Consider the following 22,544-nt stretch of genomic DNA (forward strand, 5'->3'; position numbering starts at 1 on the left):
TTTAAAGTACCTCTTTTTATTTTGTTTTTAGTTATTGCTTAGCATGTCTCAGCATCTGATGTTTCATTACAGGAAACAGAACTACTTAAACATAACTTTAGATTTATCTATCCCTTATAGAAATAAGTGTGTTAATCATAGGCCTCCATCCATTTTTTAAAAAAGGTAGAATTTTTAGATTAAAAACTTTCATCAGGTCAAAGTTGGCTTAATTCACTGCAAAATGATTTCCTAATTTTATGAGGCAATATTCTACACTAAAATATTACAAAATTGTATAATTTAAATGAGTCAAGCCTTCTAAAAACAATTTTAAAAGACATGAATACTGCAAAGGAGAGATTATAGGCTGTATATAAGGCAGTGGAATACACGTGAATATTTTATTCCTTAAATTTGATAAAGTGAAATCAACTTGTATTCAGTAGGTGAGAAAGACCCTTTTTTCATTTTTTTCCTTTATTTTTGACAATCTTTACATGGTTAATTAGGACACAAAGGTTCAAGGGCTACAGGAAAGTGGGTAAGACTATTATTTCCACATTTTTTTCTGTCTCTTGGGTAAAGGGGGAGAGAAAGGGAGAAGCCCCACCCAGTCTCCCACCCATCCCAGGTCCCTGATGTGGGGCATGCTCAGAAGGTCTTGCTCAATGGTTTTGATAGTTCAACAGTTATGAATTGCTGCCAATCTCGCCATTCCAAGCACAATGAGGTCGCTGCAGAATCCACTGATTGACATAGTTCACCTTAGAGTCTTCGTTTGCCCAGTTTTTCACTGCCAACACATGGCTGGGGTAGTTGATTGATTTGTTCTGTCCTCTGTTGTGGTGCCAGGTATCCTCTGCAGGTTCCAATAGACTGCCATATCCTCCATGTGCAGCTGGTTATGTTCTCCACTGCTCTGTCCGAGCCTCTTAGGAGGCTTGGCTCTGGCACTTGCACTCCATGGCAGAACGTGGAACCTGCACTTCTCTTCATGGTTAGGGTTCTGAGTCTGGCAGTTCGATTGGGGAGATCCCAAAAGAAACTTAATCTGAGGTGATCCCAGACCAGATTCTTACATGTACTTGCAAGTACTGGGTCCGGTACAGTCCATCACCCCAATCAGCTAGCGACTGCAATTGCTGGGTTGGTTCTGTTTCCAGCCTTGTCTTCCACTGGAACCAATGGGTAGCACACCCATTTTTCAACAGACCTTTTAAATGACATACTTCCTTAGAACTTTAAATGTTTTCATTTTGTCTCTGGGTTTCACTTATAACATGGGAAACTGATCACAGTTATGGAAAGGCATGAATCTCTGACGCTTATATAAAGAGGAAGCTATGATGCAACAGTGTCAACTGTGCTATGCATTTTGTCTTAATATCTGAGAAGGTTGTGAACCTGTGAGATGCCTAATGCTCCATAGACAGCAGACAGTTGGATTGACATTTGGCTGGGGTATATTTTCTTTCCAAACATGGTATAAAAAATATTAGAAAAGAATAATAGACCAAAATACTTTAGGATGTTTAGCATTTTGAGCAATGTAACTTTATGCAATTCTACCTGTGCAGCCTTTTATCCCCCCTTGGGGAAATCTATTCTTTAATAAAACCAGTAACATTTCCCCCCAAGTTCTTGGTTAGGACTGATTTTAGCCACATAGATGACTCATGCCAGGAGATCGTCAAGAAACGGAGCACACTTAAGGCACTGTTTTACCATCACTGTAGAATAACAACTGATCTATATTTCCACTTACGTCTTTCATCCCCTATATTTTGCACACCACCACTTCAATTTCCAAGCTGATGAAAATATTCTCTAGAAAAATACACTTGTCTTTGGACATTGGGGCACAAACCTTATATCAAGTAATTGCAGTTTTTTTTATTTTGGATGCTATGTTATTTTTCCATCCCAAAGAACAAGCACAAAAACCTTTTCAATACTTAATTTTCTTCACTTTGATTTCCAATTATTTTAATTAATCAGTATACTTAGCAACATGTCTAGAAATGGTTAAAATATCATATAAAATGTACTACCAAAGTCTTACATAGTTTCTCTCTATATGATTTGAGTCAATGACAAATTACATAACTGTGAAATTTATCCTGATGTAAATGTGCAAATGCAACTTTGATGGAGGTGAAGGTTATTGGTTCTACATTGAACATTACTGTTTAGCAAACGAGATCCTCACTGACCAAAGTATTAATTTATTAAATTTTCCCCTGGTCTAAGGTGATTAATGCTGAAACTGTACCAATGTCATCCTTTCCCACTTTCCTCAGAAAAAAGCAGACAGTACTGACCTCATTGTGTGTCTGGTATTTAAAAAGAGATTGATGAATTTTGGGAGTGGGGTGGGAGTTTTAACGATGGAGATTTAGGACTTATGCATCTCTATTCAACATGTGAGCAACAAAGATATTAGCTACACTGAGTCCACTGAAGTCCCTAGGGTGTACTTTTATGCAATATTAAATTACTTCTGTTAATCATCATCAACAATTTCACTTTATAACTTACATTCTCGCATAAATATAGGTCTTTATTTTAAATGAAACAATTTAATTTTCTTGTGGGCCCTTGTGCCACTTATTGCTCTGCCTGGGTATGAAATAAACAACAGGTCAGCTAAGACCTTCCAATCACTGGAGTTTCTAATAACAGGAACAAGATAACAAAACACCTGGCATTCTAATTACGCATGCTGATTTCATTATGCAGAGAAAGAAAACCAGCATGACCTATTCATGAATTCTAGAGCAATTGTAAATATTTAGTTTCACTTCAGTCTTCATGAAGAACGAGGCTATGCAAGGGAAGGTATCCTTGCAGAAGTGATAAAATCAAAAAGTTACAACAAAGGGAAACAGAACACAAGCTAGAGGCATCCAAGTGATAAAGGAAAATGATGAAAGTTATTCACAATAATGACCTGTTGAATTATTTCTGAGTCTCTTCATTTACTAAAGTGGTTAACACCAACCAAGTGCATCAGGTTCAGGTCTAATTTTATCGTTAAAAATCCAACAGAATGAGAAACATTTAACTATGCTCTAAAAGTTAACTATATTTAAGATTCAAAAATCTACAAGGCAACTTTTTTCCTCAGGGAAACAAAACTAAAACAAACGAATATGTTGTCTTCCAGCCTTCTCTATAAAATTAGTAATGATTAGCCACTACATGTTTACTGATATTTTAAAACCAACATGTGTAGATTTTTATACATGCACTCGTAGTATGCACAATACATTGAAATTGCCAAAACTGAGAATCAAGAGTTAAGTCAGCTAGCCATCCTCATTTATAAGACTAGGATTTCTTTTGGTCAGTGCTATCTTGCGCAATGATGGGAGTAAAAAGTGATGAAGTGTGTAAGTAAATCATTTACATAAAGCTTTCTGGCCAGACTGTATTCACTGTTCACTAAACCTGTGGTTCCTGGAGATTCCATCCTACCAGTGAAGTTGATTCATGAATATCAAGCAGGCCTATCCACAGTTATATCAACCAGGCCCTTGGAAGCAAAATTTCACAAAATTAAGAATTGCTTCAACTGCAGACATTTGGCGGTATACTAATGCAAGAATAAAAAAATAATGCTCTCATACTCCATTTAATGTCTACCTAATCAAGCACCTGTCTACCTTTCTAACCATTGTCTGCCTTATTATTTATTTAGAGTTAAAATGTCACATGTTAGAACCTGTCCATGGGTGTATTATGCTGGAGTCCCCCTGGATCAGCCCAGGGAGGGTCTTTGGTCACTTCTGACACATGGCAGCCAGGTGAAGTCCAAGCAGCAATCAACTAGTAAGCATCATAGCCAAGGACACAGACTTTGAGGAATCTGCCCTGGGTGCGAGATGACATTTTGTCCTTTGTGCCAACTCACCCGGATGTGCTCTCAGAAGCATCTGTGCCATTTAAAATACTCAACAAGGGCAAATAAATGCAATGCCATTGTTATAGTAAATCCCTGAAGTTATGAATGATAGCACATAAAAATGTATGATATTTCTGCCCTTGGTTAAATATTCTGACAACAGCAAGAACATATCATCTCACTATGAAATTTAATTATAGTTTGATATATTTTGTAGAATAATCAAATATTAACTGGCACTATGATTATATCTATGTTGTAAATAACCTACTAGAAATTTCAGTAGTTTGGTTTCCTGGAGTCAAAACATACACATCCTAGAATTGCTTTTTGTGGTTTGTTATTGAATTCTGGAATCTCAGGAGTGTTAATTATGACAATGACTTTACAGTGCTTCCAAACGAACAGGGATTTAGGTACACAGGGAAGAGCAAAATAAGGATTTTTAAATTAAATTGAATTTTCTCCATCAAAAACATGAAAGCTTATTGTTAGCCAAGGTTCTTTTGCTCATTTTGGTCGACCAGTAAAGTGTTCGCTTATTATAGCTGAAAAAAGTCACCTATTCTTGAGCAGGATGTGAGGTTTCACTAGCAAGGACTTGATAATTGTTAAATAACTTTTTTTCATTATTCTTACTGGCTGTGTGAGATCTTCAAAAATGTGTTAATCTGTTTCTCCACTGTTACTTAAATGAAGGGATTTACAGGTTTTCACTGATGCATTTTTAACATGTCATCCAAGGTGTCAGGTTTGACTACGCCCTGCAGACTTGTTGAAAGAACTCTTGTTTAAATTAATGTTATCCTTGCCAAACGTCTTATTAAAAATTGCTTAACTCAACCAAGAAATAAAATGTTTTATAGTTCATTAAAGCTAGAATAAGTGGTAACAATGAAATCTTTATAAGAAGGCGTATCACAAAAAGACATAAGCTCTCAAGTAATAACAGTTTTGATAATGAGACATCGTCAGTGATCCATATCATATTATGCAAATGATGAGCTCCTGTTAAAGAAAATAATTCTAAACAGTTATTGTGGATGGGAGCTGCCCCATGTTTACAGTTTCACAATAGTTTTCTCATGTAATTCATTTAGTGAAAGCACATAAGTTCATTATCATTTCATTCTTATCCACTGATAAACATACTTTTTCATTAAAGCTAGACACACACTCAAAGTAGTATGAAATCATAACACCTTATCATTGGACAGATCCAATTATTTCATTTTTTCCCATGTTTGGTTTGACCCTTCAAAATCTATTCACAGATACATAGAAATCTTCTCTTTTGAGCTTATAAAACTTCCCTGAATAATTTAAACCATATAATAAATTATCAATGAAAAGTTTCCTCTGAAGAATAAAACACTGCAATAACTCAAAGCATTATCACTTCTCTGCCAAAACACATTTTGTCACATAAATGTAACTCTTTGACCGGGATAATTATCCAGTTGTCCAAGTTTAGGGAGACATCACTGTCTTTCTTCTTAAAATAACAATCTTGTGGCACAGCTGAGTGTGAGGCATACTTTAAAATGTGCATGATGGAGGGGGTAAGCTTAGAAAACCAGAATGAGTGTTGAAGACATTACACTGCATGGAAGAGAAGCTATTGTTGAATTTATAACCATGTCATGGCTGCCCTTGTGCACCATGATAACACAGCACCTATTTTATATATTCTTGCTTTTCACGAGGCAAGGGTAAGGATTTCTCTCTACACTTTTCACCTACTGGTTATGAAAGGCTAATGCATTTGATCCAAATAATATATAATTGATCCTGAACAGCCACCATGATCACCTGGTCCTCACACATGATATTCTCTTGATTTCAACAGTATATGTAACCCCAACTTAGGTGAGTGTCACAATATAGTATTCCCACTGTGAGCATCCACAATTGACAAAAGCATAGGCACCAAAATATGGATAAGGAACCTCTTCCCTGAAATTCAAGATGATGGATATGACAAGCAGATAATTTAGGTAGTGGGACATTCCATGTATGGAAGGGAGACATGTACAATAAGCACATAACATCAATTTGACTTTTGTCCCTCTGGAAGAACCTTCTGCAAGAACCTGAGCACAGGAGTAAAACCTCTGTACTGAAAAGATTCAGTAACAGTAGTATACCATTCTAAGTCTTTGCGGCAAAGTTAACACATCTCAGTTTCAGGGTATGCCATTGACCCTCAAAAGACTAGGCTGCCTATTAGAAAACCCGCCATCATAATACAGGAGACTCCATTCTTATAAGTCAAGATTCCAAGGAAGAAAAGTGTAGGTGTTTATACTAAAATGCACCTTTGTGATCACAGATATATCAACTGTAACATAACTCAAGTGTCATACAAATTAACAATTACACCCTCTTTCCAAAAACAAAAGAGGAAACTCCTTTCTCAGTCAAGCATCTTTCAGGAGAGTGATTTACAAAAGGGGTGCATTTTCATGCAAGATATGATATAGTAAAATTTAGGGAACGACCGGATCTAGTGACTTCTCCCTTAGAATCCCAGGAAACACAATTTGCCAAAGGAAAGCATTCAGTGCAGATTCCACCTAACAACACAGAGGGATGGTGAACCAGGAAGTGATGAAAATGCTAAGCTGTTCGCGGATTGTGAGTTTAATCCTGTGTCATGTGACATGAATATAGATAAATACACACAAATATTTTAGGGCACTTTGGTGAATGAGTAAGTATTCAGAACATTATCACAAAAAAAAAATGAGTGAACTCAGCAATTCTGTACCCTCATTAAACTTTACAAAATTGAAAACTCTTTTAGCTAAAATCCCAGAGCCACATGAATGAAATATTATCCATAACACACTTAAATCAGTGCTGAGCTACATATAGGAATTCTGTGGCAAGCTGTAAAAACAGACTAGACTGAATGCATAGCTGAATGATTAACAACACAGAAAAACTTCAAGACCTGTAGCTATGTAAATAATGGAGTGACTGGCACTGTGGTGCATCAAGTTCAGTCACCATTTGCAAGGCTGGCAGCTCCAATGGGTCCCAGATGCCCCGCTCCACTTCTGATCCAGCTTCTCGCAAATCTGCCTGAGAAAGCAGTGGTGGATGGAACAAGTGCCTGGGTCCCTGCTATTCATGTGGGAGACCTGACTGGATTTCCAGGCTCCTTGGCTTTAGTCTGGGCCAACCCCAGCCATAGTAGCTATCCGTAGAATGATCTAGCGGATGGAAGACCTCTCTCTCTCTCTCTCTCAACTGTAATTCTGACAATCAATTCTTTCTAAAACAGTGGAGGCTATGCATTCAATCTTTTGGTAGGCTGAAAGCAGATATGTGCATTGATTTTTATATATTTTACCATTAAACTGAAATATAAATTTAAATCAAAAGCATATTTTAAAAGAAAAATCTTAATTTCTGTTCTTTTTGAATGCTCCAATAAAAATGGACCAAACTCATTAATACTGACTACTATGTAATCTCTTGCTCTAATATTAAAAATTAAGCACATATGAAAGATAGATGACTTCTACCTCTTAACATACTGTTACTTTAAAAACAAATAGGATGAGAAACATCAAATTACATAAAATATAAAATACATATGCTTTTAACAACACTATTTGTAACATACAAGAAAAAGTAATACAAGTATTTACACTATACATATTTAAAGTTTGAAATTTTATTTAGCTAAAATCACAGTGTATACAGAATTAGCAACATTCAACAACTCTTGAAGATGTGCTTATGTTATTGAAATGATAAAAGTGATTATTAATGAGGCCTTGATCTATTTTGAGGTATCTTTTCATTACTAATGGTGTAATAATTGAGTGACCACTTTACTAAGAAAAACAGATTAAGCCATTATCACAAACACAGAAAAGCATTTTAATGTAAGTATATTTTTTCTTAAATCACAGTAATAAAGAGGATAAAATCAAAGAACTTAAGTAATAGCATGATTCAATCAGAATGGAAGAAAAAAGATTGGCATGTCCCAGGGTCTAAAAAAATTAGTCACAATTTAAAAAGAATACTGACTTTTAAAGTAGAAATTTGAGCCAGCAAGATTTTTTTTATCAATAAAACCTCTTTGATCTATTTTGAAGTATATTTCAGTTTCTTCTTGACATTTTTCTGTGTCTAAAAGTGGGGTAGACCACCACTGAACAAAAATCAAAGCTTTCTTTATAACTTACCCATCTTACAAGTGTAGATGCAAGGGTTTAGGAAGTCATAAGAACAGCAAATCCTCCCACTGCCAAGATTCACGTATTTCGTGAACTGAGAGGCAGCGCAGGGCAAGTATTCTTCAAAGAGGTAGCATTAGAGGGATTTTTGAGTTTAGAAAAACCTCACATTCAACTTTCTGTGAACAAAACAGAAAGTTGCATGGGTTTCCCTTCCATCTGGAGTTGTCCCTCCTGGCCTGGCTCACTATCCTACTCCTTCAGCAAAGTGATTTTCTAGACCCTGTTGTACACAAAACAGAGACCGGATGCTGAAAAAGGATGTTGAGAAGTGAGCAGGGATTAGCGTGAGGATGATTCGGATGCTGTTGATCAGGGTGATTTCTACTCACTCCAAAAGCATTGCATGGTTTGCTTAAAGTGTATGAGGATAAACAAAAAGAGCAATCGAAAAGGGATGAGCCCCTGCAGGTACAGTTTGAGGAGGTATGAGAGAGATTTGGGAAAGCGATTGATTGTTCTTCCCAACAAGGAAAGCTGAAAGATCACATGCTGGGAATTACCTTACTTGATCTTTTCCAACTCTTCCTCATTAGCATTGTCTGCAAATGAAATAAAGCATTTTCATTATCTTTCATTCAACCACAGAACAGGGCAGCCGATTGGTTTTTTTAGAGGAAATGCAACATCTATTAGGCCTTTAAAACAGCATACAGTTTTCCAGCAACAACTACACAAGACAAAAACTGTTGTCCGTGCATACACAATTAATGAGTACCTGTAACATTCAGTCTTTCTGGTGAGAGTTCACTTACTTTTGTTTTAAATACAAAACAATAGGGCAGTAGCTTTTGCATGAAACAGAATTTTTTCAAATAGCCTAACTATTGACTGGAAAAGAACAGTCTCGTGGTTTACTACTATTTATTTTGGCAGTATTTGCCGAGGATGTATAAGGCATCACATGATATGCAACAGTTTTTGCTTTTCAAATGCGTTCAAAGCCTATTTCTTTGGCAGAATCCTAGAACCACCCCAGCTTCCAGGGTCTTCTCTGCGTTGAGAAAAATGCTACGTGTGGTGATAGTGGCTATTTGTATAACTCCCAGTTGAGTCTCTGGCTAAAACATTTTTTTTAATTTGCTTGTGTCATTAAGATGTACAGTTGGTCAGGAGTTGTAAGCCAGTTTCTAGAGATTTGTGATGTGGAATGAGATCACAGTTTCCCATATAAAGTAAAATGCAAAGGCCAAATGGGAGCTTGCTTCTTCATTTCGCCTTAAAAAAATTCCTAAGGGAACAATAAGGCGTTAAGCTTCCTGATTAACCTCTTAATCTAGTCTTCATTTTACCACCATCTTTAAAGGCAGATGAGGCATAGAATCATGACTATGTGGAGCAAAGATTATGGATGACAGCAATGGTGGTCAAGGTTGTGTATCTAGCAGATTCACAGATGCCTCTAACCATTGCACCCTTTTCAGCAAAAATCCCTATCAAGATGGACCATTCCAGACACTGCTTATAGATTACAAAAACACACATGAAAAAATAATTCTAAGGCATTAAATGAAATGATAAAAGCAGTCACTGATTTAAACTAAGAGAATAGAGTTATGCAGACGATTGTAATTAGGAAAACTTAAAAACTTAACATCCCTTCTTTCTATAAATAATAATTCCTTTATATGTCCCTTGTTAAATATTGGCAAAAACATGGAACCGAAATGCAATTCCTAAGCTACATTAATTCCTCCCTGTATATAATTTTTCTCCCCCAAACACAACCAGGGATTTGCAAACCATCGCTATCAAATGCTACTAAGAAACACTTGCATGTTTTCTGAGTACTAATGTCAACTCCTTTTGAAGCAACATTCTTCCATGGAGTGATAGGGGTGGACATCTACCGGACTTGTAATGCATGTGCGTGGTTGATATTAAATCAGTTATCAACATCAACACCACTTGCTCCATCGTCACCCAGAGACAACTGGAAACCAATTGTTTCACTGGTACATCACAGTCAACTTGCTCTGGACACACAATTTCAACTGACAGAGACAGTAGTTCTGAGGATAACACTTCAAGTCAATTCAGATAAACAAACAAAAGAGCAAAATTCGTTAACTCATGGGGCTATATCATCTTCCCCTAACATATAAAATGTTACAAACTTATACTCTATGAAGGTGGTGATGGTCTGAGAAAGGGGGTTAGGAAGAACAGAAGGGCAACACTAGCCCACAGCACAAGGATTCAATACTGCTCAAGGTCATGGCCCTGGCTCAGAGCCCTACATACGATCAATCTTCCACACATAAGACAAAGCAGAGACCGAGGCTTCTGCTCTCAAGGTTTGTTTTATCAGCAGGCTCTATGGTTTTCTTCTTCATACTGAGAAATTGATACCAGCAGAATGTCAGTGATTTCCCTTAAGTATAATGTGAAAGATTGGGCAGTTCCAAGAACCAGTTTGCTCATTTCCCAATTCAGTATCTAAAATCTATTACTGGATTCAGTGATTCAATGATCCTAGATTTTTAAACAAAATTTCCCCTTTTGGAGCCAAATCCAATGGCTAAGCAATGGGGTCAAAACATGCCATCATCAAGGCTCTACTCCCTGCCTTTTTAAAAACAATAGCTGGGTTAAGGTAGAATGAATAAGCTGCAAATAGTAAAAAATTTTAAAATAATCTAAATTTTAATGTATTATTAATATTGATATCTTCACTATGAGGCATGTTAGAAAGATTATGGAAGCTTAAACAAAAGAGATGAAGAAAATTCTAGAAGAGTAAAAGTTTTGTTTACGCTGAATGATTTTAATTTCAGCTGAGAAACACGTGCACGAGGTTTGAGAGTGTCAGTACATAGTCTGATGGTACTAGTATACTATGATGTAAATTCCTCACTAGCAGCTAACTCTGACTTGAAATCAACAAAAGAAATAAAATGCATAAAATATGGCCTGTGATAGAATAGCAGCAGGGATTATTTTTAAAAGATCCTAAAATACAGATTCATTTTTTTTACTTTCATCTTTTGTTGTTGCAAACTTCAAGGCAATGATATAGTTATTGTACATACCAAAAAAACCCTACGTAATGACTAGATACTACTTAGTATTCCTTATAAAACATGCATATTCAACCTCTGTAGGTGGACATTTGCTGGTTATTTAATAATCGTGAGAAATATAAGAATTAAACAATATTCAAGTACATATTTACAAAATAATTAAAAGCCACATAGAATTAATGCCTATTTTTCTGTGACTTTTCTAGTTCTTAACCATAGTCTAGCAATTTGTAGGTCTAGGTTATCTAAGAGAGTGTGTAATACAAATTAACTCACTTTTATTTCACAAATTCTCCAATGAAGAAAGCTGTGGATTGAACTCTGCTAGAAAGAGAGCCAGAAAGAACTCAAACACGCTGTCACACTCAAATGCCATAGACAGAACACAAACAGAAGCATTGCACATTTTCACAGTTCACAAACAGGACATGCAGTGAACAGAGCAAAGACAGCGGTGCCATGCGTTTCTCAGCACGCCCCCAACGGAGGCTGGTTTTGGTCCCTTGTACACACAATGCTGGAGACAAAGAAAAACACATTCATTCACATCTGGATTTTTTTGGGTAGGACTCCAATATGAAGCCAATGATGAAGATTTTTAGATAGGAAACTACAAAATATATCTCCTAGTCCTGATAATACATGTTTTCAATAGCTTTAACTAGACATTGCCCATGTTAGAGAATTGAGCAAGTTTTTCAACCCCTTTCTCAGTGTTAACTACTTTCTAACCTGGCAATCCACCCAAGCAGAAATCATGGGGCATAATGTCAGTACTTAACAGCATATAAAAATCCACCAGATACGTGACTTGGAAATCTTGGCAATCTTATTGTTAAGTACTCTGTGTTTCCAGTTATTTATTTTTGCCTGCCTTTTAACATTGTATCTTTCTAGACATTAATGCTGTATTTCCTATTTGATTATTAAGATTTATTTGTGAAAGGCTTTTCAGGCTCATCTCTTCCATTCTCTATTTTAATACACATAAAATATTTAGTAACATTTTATAAACACCGACACATAAGCATAAACAAGTAATTTTTCTGAACTAGAAATTTCCAAGAGCTTAAAATAAATTATGTCTAAGATAATTGAAGAGAACAGAACTGCTCTTTTTACTGGGACATATGAGAACAAATTCAAAACCACCCTATATTCTCCCCCAATATAACATTCTGAAATGGATTGAGAAGTATTCAGAAACTGATATTTGGTTTTCCACATTTTCAATTTGAATTTCCATATATAAGATTTATGGCTGGATAATTTGTGAAAATTCGGCATGTCATATACACTGCAGAAGTATGACACATATTTTTAGGTTTATGAAAATTCAATTTGTAGACTGGATCTCAGATTGTTTTCAACCAAGAAACTTCAAACAGAGCTCAGAAAAAATGTATTGAACTAAAACTTTGACAAGTTCAAAGTGAAGAAAATATAATGATGGAGTAATAATGCATTGTCATCATTAGAAGTCCTCAGAAAGATTTCTGAAGTATTATTTAAGCAGATAATCCTTAAGAGTTTGCAAAAGAAAATTAAGTATTATTTAATCACAAGGCAAGATTGATTGTGACAACCAGAAATTTGAATACTGAACCAAGAATAAAAAGTCTTCAACTGTCTTCCCCTGGTCCTTTCCAGTGTTCCTTCCAATCCTCAGAGATTGGTCTGCAGCTCACTAAACAACAATGAAGTATGGAATGTCAGACTGGGGCCTGAGAGAAGTCATCAACAGAAAGGTTTCATGCATACATCGCCTCAACCTCAGTCGTGATAGGATGCAAGGTGGAGGGAAGGTGAAATGTAGGCATGTCTTAGGTAGGATAATGACATTGAAGAAGGCTTAAACTAGGAGAAAGTGAACTGGGGCAAGCATTGTAAGCGAGGGAGCCCATGTTGTTTACTGCAGAGATGTAAATTTTCTCATCATGAATTCCATGAAGCAGGGAAACATCCACAGACTATGGGCACTTAGAAGAAAAAGCATGAAGGTATTAGAGAACTAGCACAATGCTTGGTTGTGCTGAACATATATATATATTTATTTATTTATATTTATATTCATATATTTATATATTTATTTATTTAACAGAGGCCTACAAATGATCTTTGTTCAGAGTATCAAAACCTCATGGTCAGAACTGGTAAATGCAAAAACTACTTTAGAGATTAAATAAAATGGTCAATAGACCAAGATTAAAAATATACAGAAATGAAAAAAAAAGTTTGTCTGTACTTATTGGGAATTTTCACAGAGCAAAGCAAAACCATAACATGGGAGGAAAAAAGACTAGTTGTTTTAGTTCAAGCAACAGGATAAATCCAGGACAATCAACAGCTCTGAAAGAGGGGAGCATAAGTCAGACACTGAAAGAAAAATACCTGAGACTAAATAATGTTTTCCAAAAGCTGGAGTATCCCAAAGTTATGAGTCAAGAAAATGGCAGAATGATGTCAGGGTGAAATCTTGTATCATCATGAATGTTGCTGGAGAGATATGATGAGAAGAATGGAAAAAGAGCAAAGAAGATAACTGAAACCAGATTTTTAAGGTGGGTAACTGTTTCAAGCAAGCCCTATTTCTCCTTCACTATTCATATTTTAGAACTCAGTAATAACCAACTGTTTTGAACCATAATATCTTCAGATATTGTTTATCTTCAGATAATGTTTTTGTTATGAAGAAGATGCACCCTACAATTCTGAGTAGCCATGAATTGTAGAACTTGCATGACTATCCAAGAAACACTTAGTCCTAGGAACTGATTTGCCTGTGTTGACACATATTTCTGTGTCATTCAGAACCCAGTAGTGTAATTATCAGATCTTTAAACACTGACTTGACCACTCAAATGTTCAGCTGTAGGTGGAGGTACTTAATAAGAATTCCCTGAGTGTGAAAATTCAGCAACTATTCAATATCAGATCACTCAAATGATGACAGTACCTGAACTTTCCTTCCCATCTCCAGTAATACCGCCCAATTTGGAAGGTTTGTTTGGCACATAGAACCTCGGGTACCTCAATATTTTAGTTTACGAGGTGTTACTCTTCAGTAAAATAACAAGAACCCTAACCCAAGAATATTTTATCACCAAGTTATGTTGGTTTTACCTCCTACAGGTAAGCCTCCTGACAAGACTATAATTTTTCCCTTGGATCCATGGAACAGTTTCCCAATTGGTCTCCAGATATCTATTTTTACTCCTCTACTCTGTTATCCACAAAATGATTATTGAGCTACTTTGAAGATAAATAACATATTATGTTACTTCCCCTTTGCTGACTTTTCAATGGCTCCTTAACGTTCATAGGGAAAAGACCAAAACCTTAACAAGACCAAGGGGCTCTGTCGAGTGTAATATCCCTTCCACTCTAGAGTCACCATGCACAGAGATTCCAGATACATTTTTGGCTTCCAACTGCTCTAAGCTTTGGTACTTTTCAGTTCATAGAATACAGCCTGGAATCTTTGGCCATAGGACTTTCAAATGTGTTGATAGGCTATCTCGTTTCCAGATGTTTGCTTTATTAGCTCCAATTCACACTTTAGATTTCATTTCTTTGTAGATAATCTGTCCCCCTGGATGGAACAAGTTTCCTATCATTGCTCTTCAGAAACATATGGCTGTCTTCCATGTTGTTTAAAGCACTTGCCATTTTACACTTTTTTTTTTATTATCAATTGATCTCCAAATTCTACCCTGAATCTTTGGTCTACTCTACCATGAGTAGCACAGTAATGAACTTACGGTAGGTCCTTAGTGAATACCAGAATATTTGATCAGAACACAAATTTAACATTTTATATTTTATTCCTGTGTATGGATTAGCCACCTAGAATATTCTTCTTGGTGTGTGCCAGGTGACACAATATCTACTGAATTGATGATCTCTAAAATGCTTGGCTTCCATTTCTAAACATTCTCTGTAAAAAAAAAAAATTTCCGCATCCATTGCTCCATCAGCACACATATATGTTTATAATTTCACCATGATAGGTTCCCACCATAATTGTTATTTGGCAATACTTTCTGGGAAAAAATGCAAATAAAGCATGGATCCTTAACCCTATTTGGAAAATATTATTTATGAATTAATGTGCTTACTATCTCATCTTTTTAAAAGGATAGTCAGAAACATTTTCCTAGAAGAGTAAGTTTTTCAATGAGTTTAAGATAGTTCCAAAGCTGAAATTGGAATTCAGTATTTTCACCAGTTGCAATCTAGGGAAGGCTGCTATTATCACCTTTTTGGAAGATGATACAAACCTGCTTAAGTCATCTATTCTTTTAAACAGCAATACTCACACTACTAAATTAGATTCTTGAACTCGCCTTAAATACTGATGCCCATCACTGTAATATGTGTAATATGTATACTATAATCAAAGCCAGTGGGAGTAGTTCCCAGCTGAACGAATGCACATTGTACCCAGTAAATTCTCTCTGGCGAAGTGTGGCAGCAGATGTGCTGGTCAGCACACTGACCAAAATGCATCTTCTGCAGCATCACTTCCACAGCATGGGAGTAAGTGGTTCCTCCGTGTCGCTGTCAGTTTCTCATAGCAGCATGGTGTGCAAGGAAGTATAGACAACTAATGTTGACAATATGGGTAAAACCAACATGGGAGTCCATCAAGAAGATGAGAAGTACTAATTTATCATTCAGTCAACAAATACCAGAAAGCAGAAACTCTGTTATAAGTTCAGATCATTTAGAATAGTAGAGTCAGGATACCATGTTGTGGAATTCCCAATATTTAAATCACTAATAAATGTTTTCCTTGAATAAATAACACTTTTGAAATTGAGACATAAAATTAGGAGATGCAAGTCTACAGAGAAGGAATACCTTCTTTACAACAAGAGGTTCTGATCTGGAGCATGAAAAAGAAAATCGGAGTTGAACAGACAGAAGAGGTAGGCACACACGAAGTGCAGGATACTCACAGAACAAAGGACAGGCCAGCATTTCACACGCAGTTTCTCTTCCAGATTATCTCTGGGTCAAGGGGAAGCTCACAATCTTTGAATAAATGAGAGCGAGAAAAGAGAGCTCGGCTGGGGTTGTGCAGCTACTCACCACATCTCTGGATTCTCCTTCTTTCGGGGTAAGAACCACTGAGAGCAAAATGATTCCAAGATCATGATCAGGATAATGAGGGTCCTTCAGAGACAGGGTCACATCAGTGGGCCTGGGATGTAAAATGGATTGTGAGCAGTTATTAAATAAAAATGCCAAAATAGGTTTTGATCAACGATTTATTAAAGAGAACATTTTATCTTCCTTTACTTTCTTAGTACAAATTTTACTACTACCATCAAATTAAGAGTATAATTGTATCCAGTAGTCTTTGGGTCAACTGGGGATTTTTTAATTCATTGGATAAATTTTGACCCTTTATGGTGTTTTAGAAAGTTCCTGAAAAGGCCAAGAAACGACAACACTACTGGAAAGTTGGAAATCCCTGCTGAGTTTTAAACTCACAGAGAGCAGAATCAGGTGTTCTCTATCAATTTGAGTCCAGTTACAGAATGAACATCATTTTACAACCCCTACTTCGCGTTTTTTAGAAGTTTAAAGCAGGAGTATGTTATTAATGATGAATGGGAGAAGAGGAAAAGATGAACTACATTCTGATTTATATGTAATAGATTTTTAAAATGTTCATAGAAAATGGGTATTTTGAAAAAAAATGTGCATAGATTTCATATTCCCTACCCAAATCGATGCTCTTTATTTGAAAGGTAAGAAGAGAAAGGAAAAAGCAGAGATCTTTCAACTGCTGGTTCATTCTCTAATAGTCACACAATAGACAGGGCTGGGCTGGGTTGAAAAGAAGAGGCCAGAACTCACAGTTCATGTCTTCTAAGTGAGGGGTATGGAGCCAAAGACTTGAGTCATCATTGCCTTCTCCAAGGGTGTGGTTAGCAGGTAGTTGGATTTTAGGGGGAGCAGCCGGGACTCAACTGACACTATCGTCTGCACTATCAAGTCAAGGAATGATGGAATGAAAAATATTTTCTGATATCAGGAAATTTTCATGGAACCATAAGCAACCTGTGAGTCTGATAATACTCCTAAGTTATAACAGTTTTGATATAAATTTATCTAATACTAATTTAGTAATATATAATTCCTATGGTTTGATAATAGCTTGTTCTTTTTCATTAAACATACATTAGGCATTAAGAGTATACACGCGCACAAAATGAGACTGCTGCAAAAGTTCATGAAAAAGAAAATAAACTTATTTTTCTGTAAACTTCTGGAAAATCTCTGCTGTCTGTCAATACTTACAGGGTTACAATTGATTTATTTTCTCCTAATAATTAAGAGAAAATGGGTAAATTAAAAAACAGTGGGGAAAACTGCGCCACCACATATTTAGAGTGATAATAGCTTAAGAATCTTTGCAATTGCTTCAGGTTACTCATTTACTATTCTCTTTAAGGAGACACCTCACTGATTGTTTTGTCTAGTATCCTGAAATATTTATATGAGCACTCTTACCCTTGTCCCACATCTAGAGACTTCTGATCTATGCATGGAGAGGGTATATGCCAACATGTGATTTAGCTTTTTTAAATACAGATTTATTTTTATTTGAAAGGCAGATTTACAGAGAGAGACAGAGAGCTTCCATCCACAGGTTCACTGCCCAAATGAATGGCTGCAATGGCCAGAGTGGAGCTGAAAAAGAGAAGTCAGAGATGAGCTTGTCCTGTGTCTCCCCCAAGGGTGCAGTAACACAAGGACTTGCACCATACTCCACTGCTTCCCAGACCATTAGCAGGGAAACAGATCAGAAGCAAACAGTGAAGACTTCGACCAGTGCCCATGTGGGATGCCAGTACTGCAGGCGGAGGCTTACGATGCTACACCACTGCATTAGCTCTACTAACCGGCGCTTTTAAGAAGTACTAACTTAGGGTCAGCATCACCTTTGCAGCAAGAAAAGACGCCACCTGTGACTCCAGCATCTTACGTAGGCTCTGGCTTGTATCGTGGCTGTTCCACTTTTGATCCAACTCCCTGTCAATGTATTGGGGAATGCAGCAGCAGATGACCGAGCGCGAGGCTCGCTGCTCCTCATATGGGAGATCTGAATGAAGATGTTTCCTGATTTCAGCCTGGCCAGTGCTAACCATTGTGGTTGTGGTGGAAGATTCGCTCTCCTTTCTCTCTTTCTCTCTGTAAATCATTCTTTAAAAATAAATGAACAAAAATGCCCATCAGCAGAGGATTGGATAAGAAAGCTATGGTTCATCTACTTCATGGAATACTACTCAGCTATTAAAAAAACAAAATGCAGTTATTTGTGGCCAAATGGGCCAAACTGGAAACCATAATGCTAAGGGAAATGAGCCAATCCCAAAAGGTTAAATACCATGTTTGCCTTAATTTAAGATGATATGATGTTATGCATAACATGTTATGTTACGTATGTTATATGTTGTGTATAAACTAAAATTGAAATGTCAACAAGGTGGTCACAGAAGGTGGCTAGGAACTCGCATGTATTTTTAACATATTGGTTACTCATTACTATGTCAATTAATTCCATAATGATGTAAATTTTTGCTGATGGTATGTTGGAGCTTTTAATTGATCGGGATGATACTCTGCTGGCTCTGTCTTCAAACCAGAGAGGGTATACCTAAGAGGCCGTTGAACTTGACTGGACAATAAGATGCTGGACTCTATGTTTGGTATATGCTTGCAATGAGGGAATCTCAACTGAACTTGAGCTGTGGTTATGCAACAAGGTGGAGGAATCCACTATGGTGGGAGGGTTTGGGGAGGGGTGGGAGAATCCCAGTACCTATGAAACTGTGTCACATAATACAATGTAATCAATGAGTAAAAAAAAAATAAAAAAATAAATGAACAAATCAATCTTTTAAAATGTATTAATTTGATGTTTACAAGGACTTGGGGGCAGAGAAAATGACAAGCTAAATTGATGCTGATGGTGGTAGAATGAGTCCACACCTAAAGCTTGCATATAATCTTCTAAAGTTTTAACGATCACAGTTCTCCATTTAAAAATGGTTTTTCATCCATGATTTTTTATCTTCAGTGGAGAACAAGATAAATTTATGTTCTGGATGAAGTTCAGCGATTTGCATATATGCATGCAGGGTCTATGGAGAAAGTCCCTGTGGCACTTCTAGAAGCACAGCAAGCCCATTCTACAGTGAGCTATTTCCACGATGAAGCATAACATTCAGAGCCTTTTATAAAGGACATTTCCTCTAGCAGCAGGGAGGTGGGGCCCCAGATCCTTAAACTCTGCCCTTCAGTCATGCCTGGACGACTGGGCTGCAGGTTGAAAATCAAGGTAGTCAGGAACTCCAAGAGAGACTGCTGTTAGTCCCACTGGAGACAAAATGACCAGGAAGAGACCCAACCACTGCCACTGTGTCCAAACTGAGCAGCCTTTCTCTGAGCATCTGCATCTGTAGACTTGACAGCAGCAATAGGGACCATGTTTCATCCTTCAGTTTCCACTAGCCCTGCCATGGAGTGCCACAGAACCATCTAGAACAGACAGGAATCCCTCTTCTTCATCCCATCAAAGTTCTCCAAGCTTTCTTTGTGACCCTCTCCCAGTATTATTGATCTCCTTTAAAGCCTTTCCCCCTTCTGCAGCACATGTTGTGCCTAGTTCCTATGTGCAAATGCCATTAGAAAAATATATGCCCATTATTGGTGCAAGGGAAAATTAGCATTGTAGATTATCTCTAATCCGAAATGGTCTCAAATCTGAAACTTTTTGAATTCTGACAATGATGCCACAATGAAAAAAAAATCCATGTCATGAAATCATATTTCATGGACAAAATTGTACAGGTACAATCTCTGTGGTTCTAGGGATTAAACTGCAACTGAAACATCTATAATTTGTATAACAGTGTCACCTTGAGTCACCATTATTCCACTTCCTATCTAGTTTCCTGATAACAGGGAAGCAGCAAATGATGGATCAAGAACTTGGACCCTGACACCATGTGGGAGACCCAGATGGAGTTCCACGATCTGGGTTTCAACCTAGCCCAGCCTTGGGTTCTGTGGGCATCTGGGGAACTTTCTGCCTTTAACAGATGAAAGTAAATAAATGAACATTCAAAATAAAATACTGTATTAATATTACCATACAGCTTCTATGAAACGTAAGTAAATTTTGTATATCTACTCCAGGGTGTATATATAAATTTTAGGTCTTGAAATTTATACATATATAATATATGTAAACATATAATATATAATATGTAAAATATAAAATACATATATTTATATATTCATATATTATATAATATATGGTATATACTATTTTATATATTATATATAAATGTATATTTTATTTATACAAAATATACATATATATAAATTTCAAGACCTAAAAAATCTCAAATATACAATATTTTTAGTTATAGGCATTTTGGATAAGGGAATATTTAAACTGCAGTGATAACAATATAACTTTGCAACTAGTCAAGCCATGATAAGAATTCATAGCCAATCTGCTCACACTTTCAGAATAGCAGCAAATGATAGTAAACTAGGGATAATAAAATCAGGTTTCTCCCTAGTTCAGGTGATAAGAGAGTGACTGATTCCCAAGCAAAGAGCACAGGTTTGATTTCACATATGGTAGCCCGATTCTTCAATTAAGAATTACGATGAACAGATGTAACTTCTTTATGCCCCAGTATACCATCTGTGCAATGGCAGGGCAAGTAACGTGTCTCTCGTCTCTAGATTTGTTGTTTGGTACAGTGTTGGGGGCCAGAGCAGATGACCCCAGATTTTTGTGGTGAATCACTGTTGGATTAGGTAGTTCTTATTTCAGTAGGTAGATGAGGAAGGCAAAGCAGACATGGGCTGGTTGGCTTGAAGACTCACAGCCATAAGCAGAGTGATGAGAAATCAGGTGACAGGAACAGCCCATTGCAACAGCTCAGCTGCATGGCAAGGTGCAGCGATACTGCAACAGCTCAGAAGTTACCTGTTTAATTCCAGCTGTGTGAGATCCAGAAAGGCTGAGCCCATGAAGTCATCTTGTAGTCCAAAATCATAATCAAATACCTAAAACCCAAATAGACATTGTTACAAATGACCAGAATTCTAGTAGATGAATCTTTATTGTTGAACACACAGAAATATCAAAAGAACCAAACCACTATCTCATACAGCTTTGGAAAGTTCACCTGTACCATTACAGGCTAAAGGGATGGGTGTCCAGTGCGGTGGTTAACGGGTGCTTGGCAGAGATGAGGTTTCTGCTTGGGAAGTTCCCATCCTGTTCTGGCATTGACTCTGCTTCTGATCCCAGCTCCTACTGATGCTCGTGACCTTGGGTCTCTGCCACCCACGTGGGAGACCTGGATTGAGTTCAAGGCTCCTGTCCCTGACCTGCTCCATCCCTGGCTAGAGGACCTCTTTCTGGTGTGTGTGTGTGTGTGTGTGTGTGTGTGTGTGTGTGTGTGTGTGTGTGTGTGTGTGTGTGTGTGTGTGTGTGTGTGTGTGATTTTGTGTTTCAAATAAAACACCACCACCAACATGCCAGTTAAGACGCAGTCGCACCTTTGCAGGGTACTTTGGTACCAGCTCCCAAGTCCATCACTCTTTCAATGTCAACAACAATGTGGACTCAAGTGAGGACATATGGGAGATGCTGACTGAGTTTCCCACACCTGGCTTCATCTCAGACAATCCCAGGCTGTTTCGGGCATTTGGCAATGAGTCAGAGAATGGGAGAGATAAATTCTCTCTCATAAACACTTACAATTTGAAATACAAACACTGAAGATCTACGTGTTTCCTTTTTATAAAAACCCATGTTATATTTACTTGAAAGGGAGATTTACAAAGGGCAAAAACAGAGTCATAAACACTTACAATTTGAAATACAAACACTGAAGATCTACGTGTTTCCTTTTTATAAAAATCCATGTTATATTTACTTGAAAGGGAGATTTACAAAGGGCAAAAACATAGAGACAGATCTTCCATATGCTGGTTCACTCTCCGAGTGAACACATTAGCCAGAGTTGGGCTGATCTGAAGCCCAGATCTTCTTCCAGGTTTCTCATATGGGTACCACGGCTAAGCACTTGGACCGTCATTTGCTGCTTTCCTAGGATCATTAGCAGGGATATGAACCAGAAGTGGAGCAGCTGGGATTGAACTGTTGTCCACATGAGATGCCAGCAGGGCAGGCAGAGGTTTAACCCACATGCCGCAGTTCTGGCCCAATCCATGTGGTTCTTACATGAACTGAAGCAATCACCCATAACAAACGGGTAGATTTACAGTAGAAGCAATGAAAAATAAATTCCTTTTCTTATGCGTTTTTTTTCT

The 22,544-nt window shown here is 37.1% G+C and overlaps 1 protein-coding gene across 12 annotated transcripts in view; it reads right to left on the reverse strand.

Moving 5' to 3' along the window:
- Nucleotides 1–22,544, reverse strand: part of MCTP1 (multiple C2 and transmembrane domain containing 1) — a 425,601-nt gene that overhangs the window by 197,689 nt on the left and 205,368 nt on the right. For 8 of the 12 annotated variants that reach the window (XM_058656261.1, XM_058656257.1, XM_058656253.1 and 5 more), the window contains exons 4-6: nt 21,190–21,269; nt 16,260–16,371; nt 8,646–8,684 (exon numbers count right to left, since the gene is read on the reverse strand). In XM_058656261.1, coding sequence (XP_058512244.1) covers nt 8,646–8,684; nt 16,260–16,371; nt 21,190–21,269 — 231 coding nt within the window. The remainder of the gene's footprint in view (nt 1–8,645; nt 8,685–16,259; nt 16,372–21,189; nt 21,270–22,544) is intronic. The other 4 variants (XM_058656258.1, XM_058656260.1, XM_058656255.1 and 1 more) reach the window with 1 other exon arrangement.

This window comes from Ochotona princeps, chromosome 28 (genome assembly GCF_030435755.1).
Source record: "Ochotona princeps isolate mOchPri1 chromosome 28, mOchPri1.hap1, whole genome shotgun sequence".
In the NCBI taxonomy this organism is placed as follows: Eukaryota; Metazoa; Chordata; class Mammalia; order Lagomorpha; family Ochotonidae; genus Ochotona; species Ochotona princeps.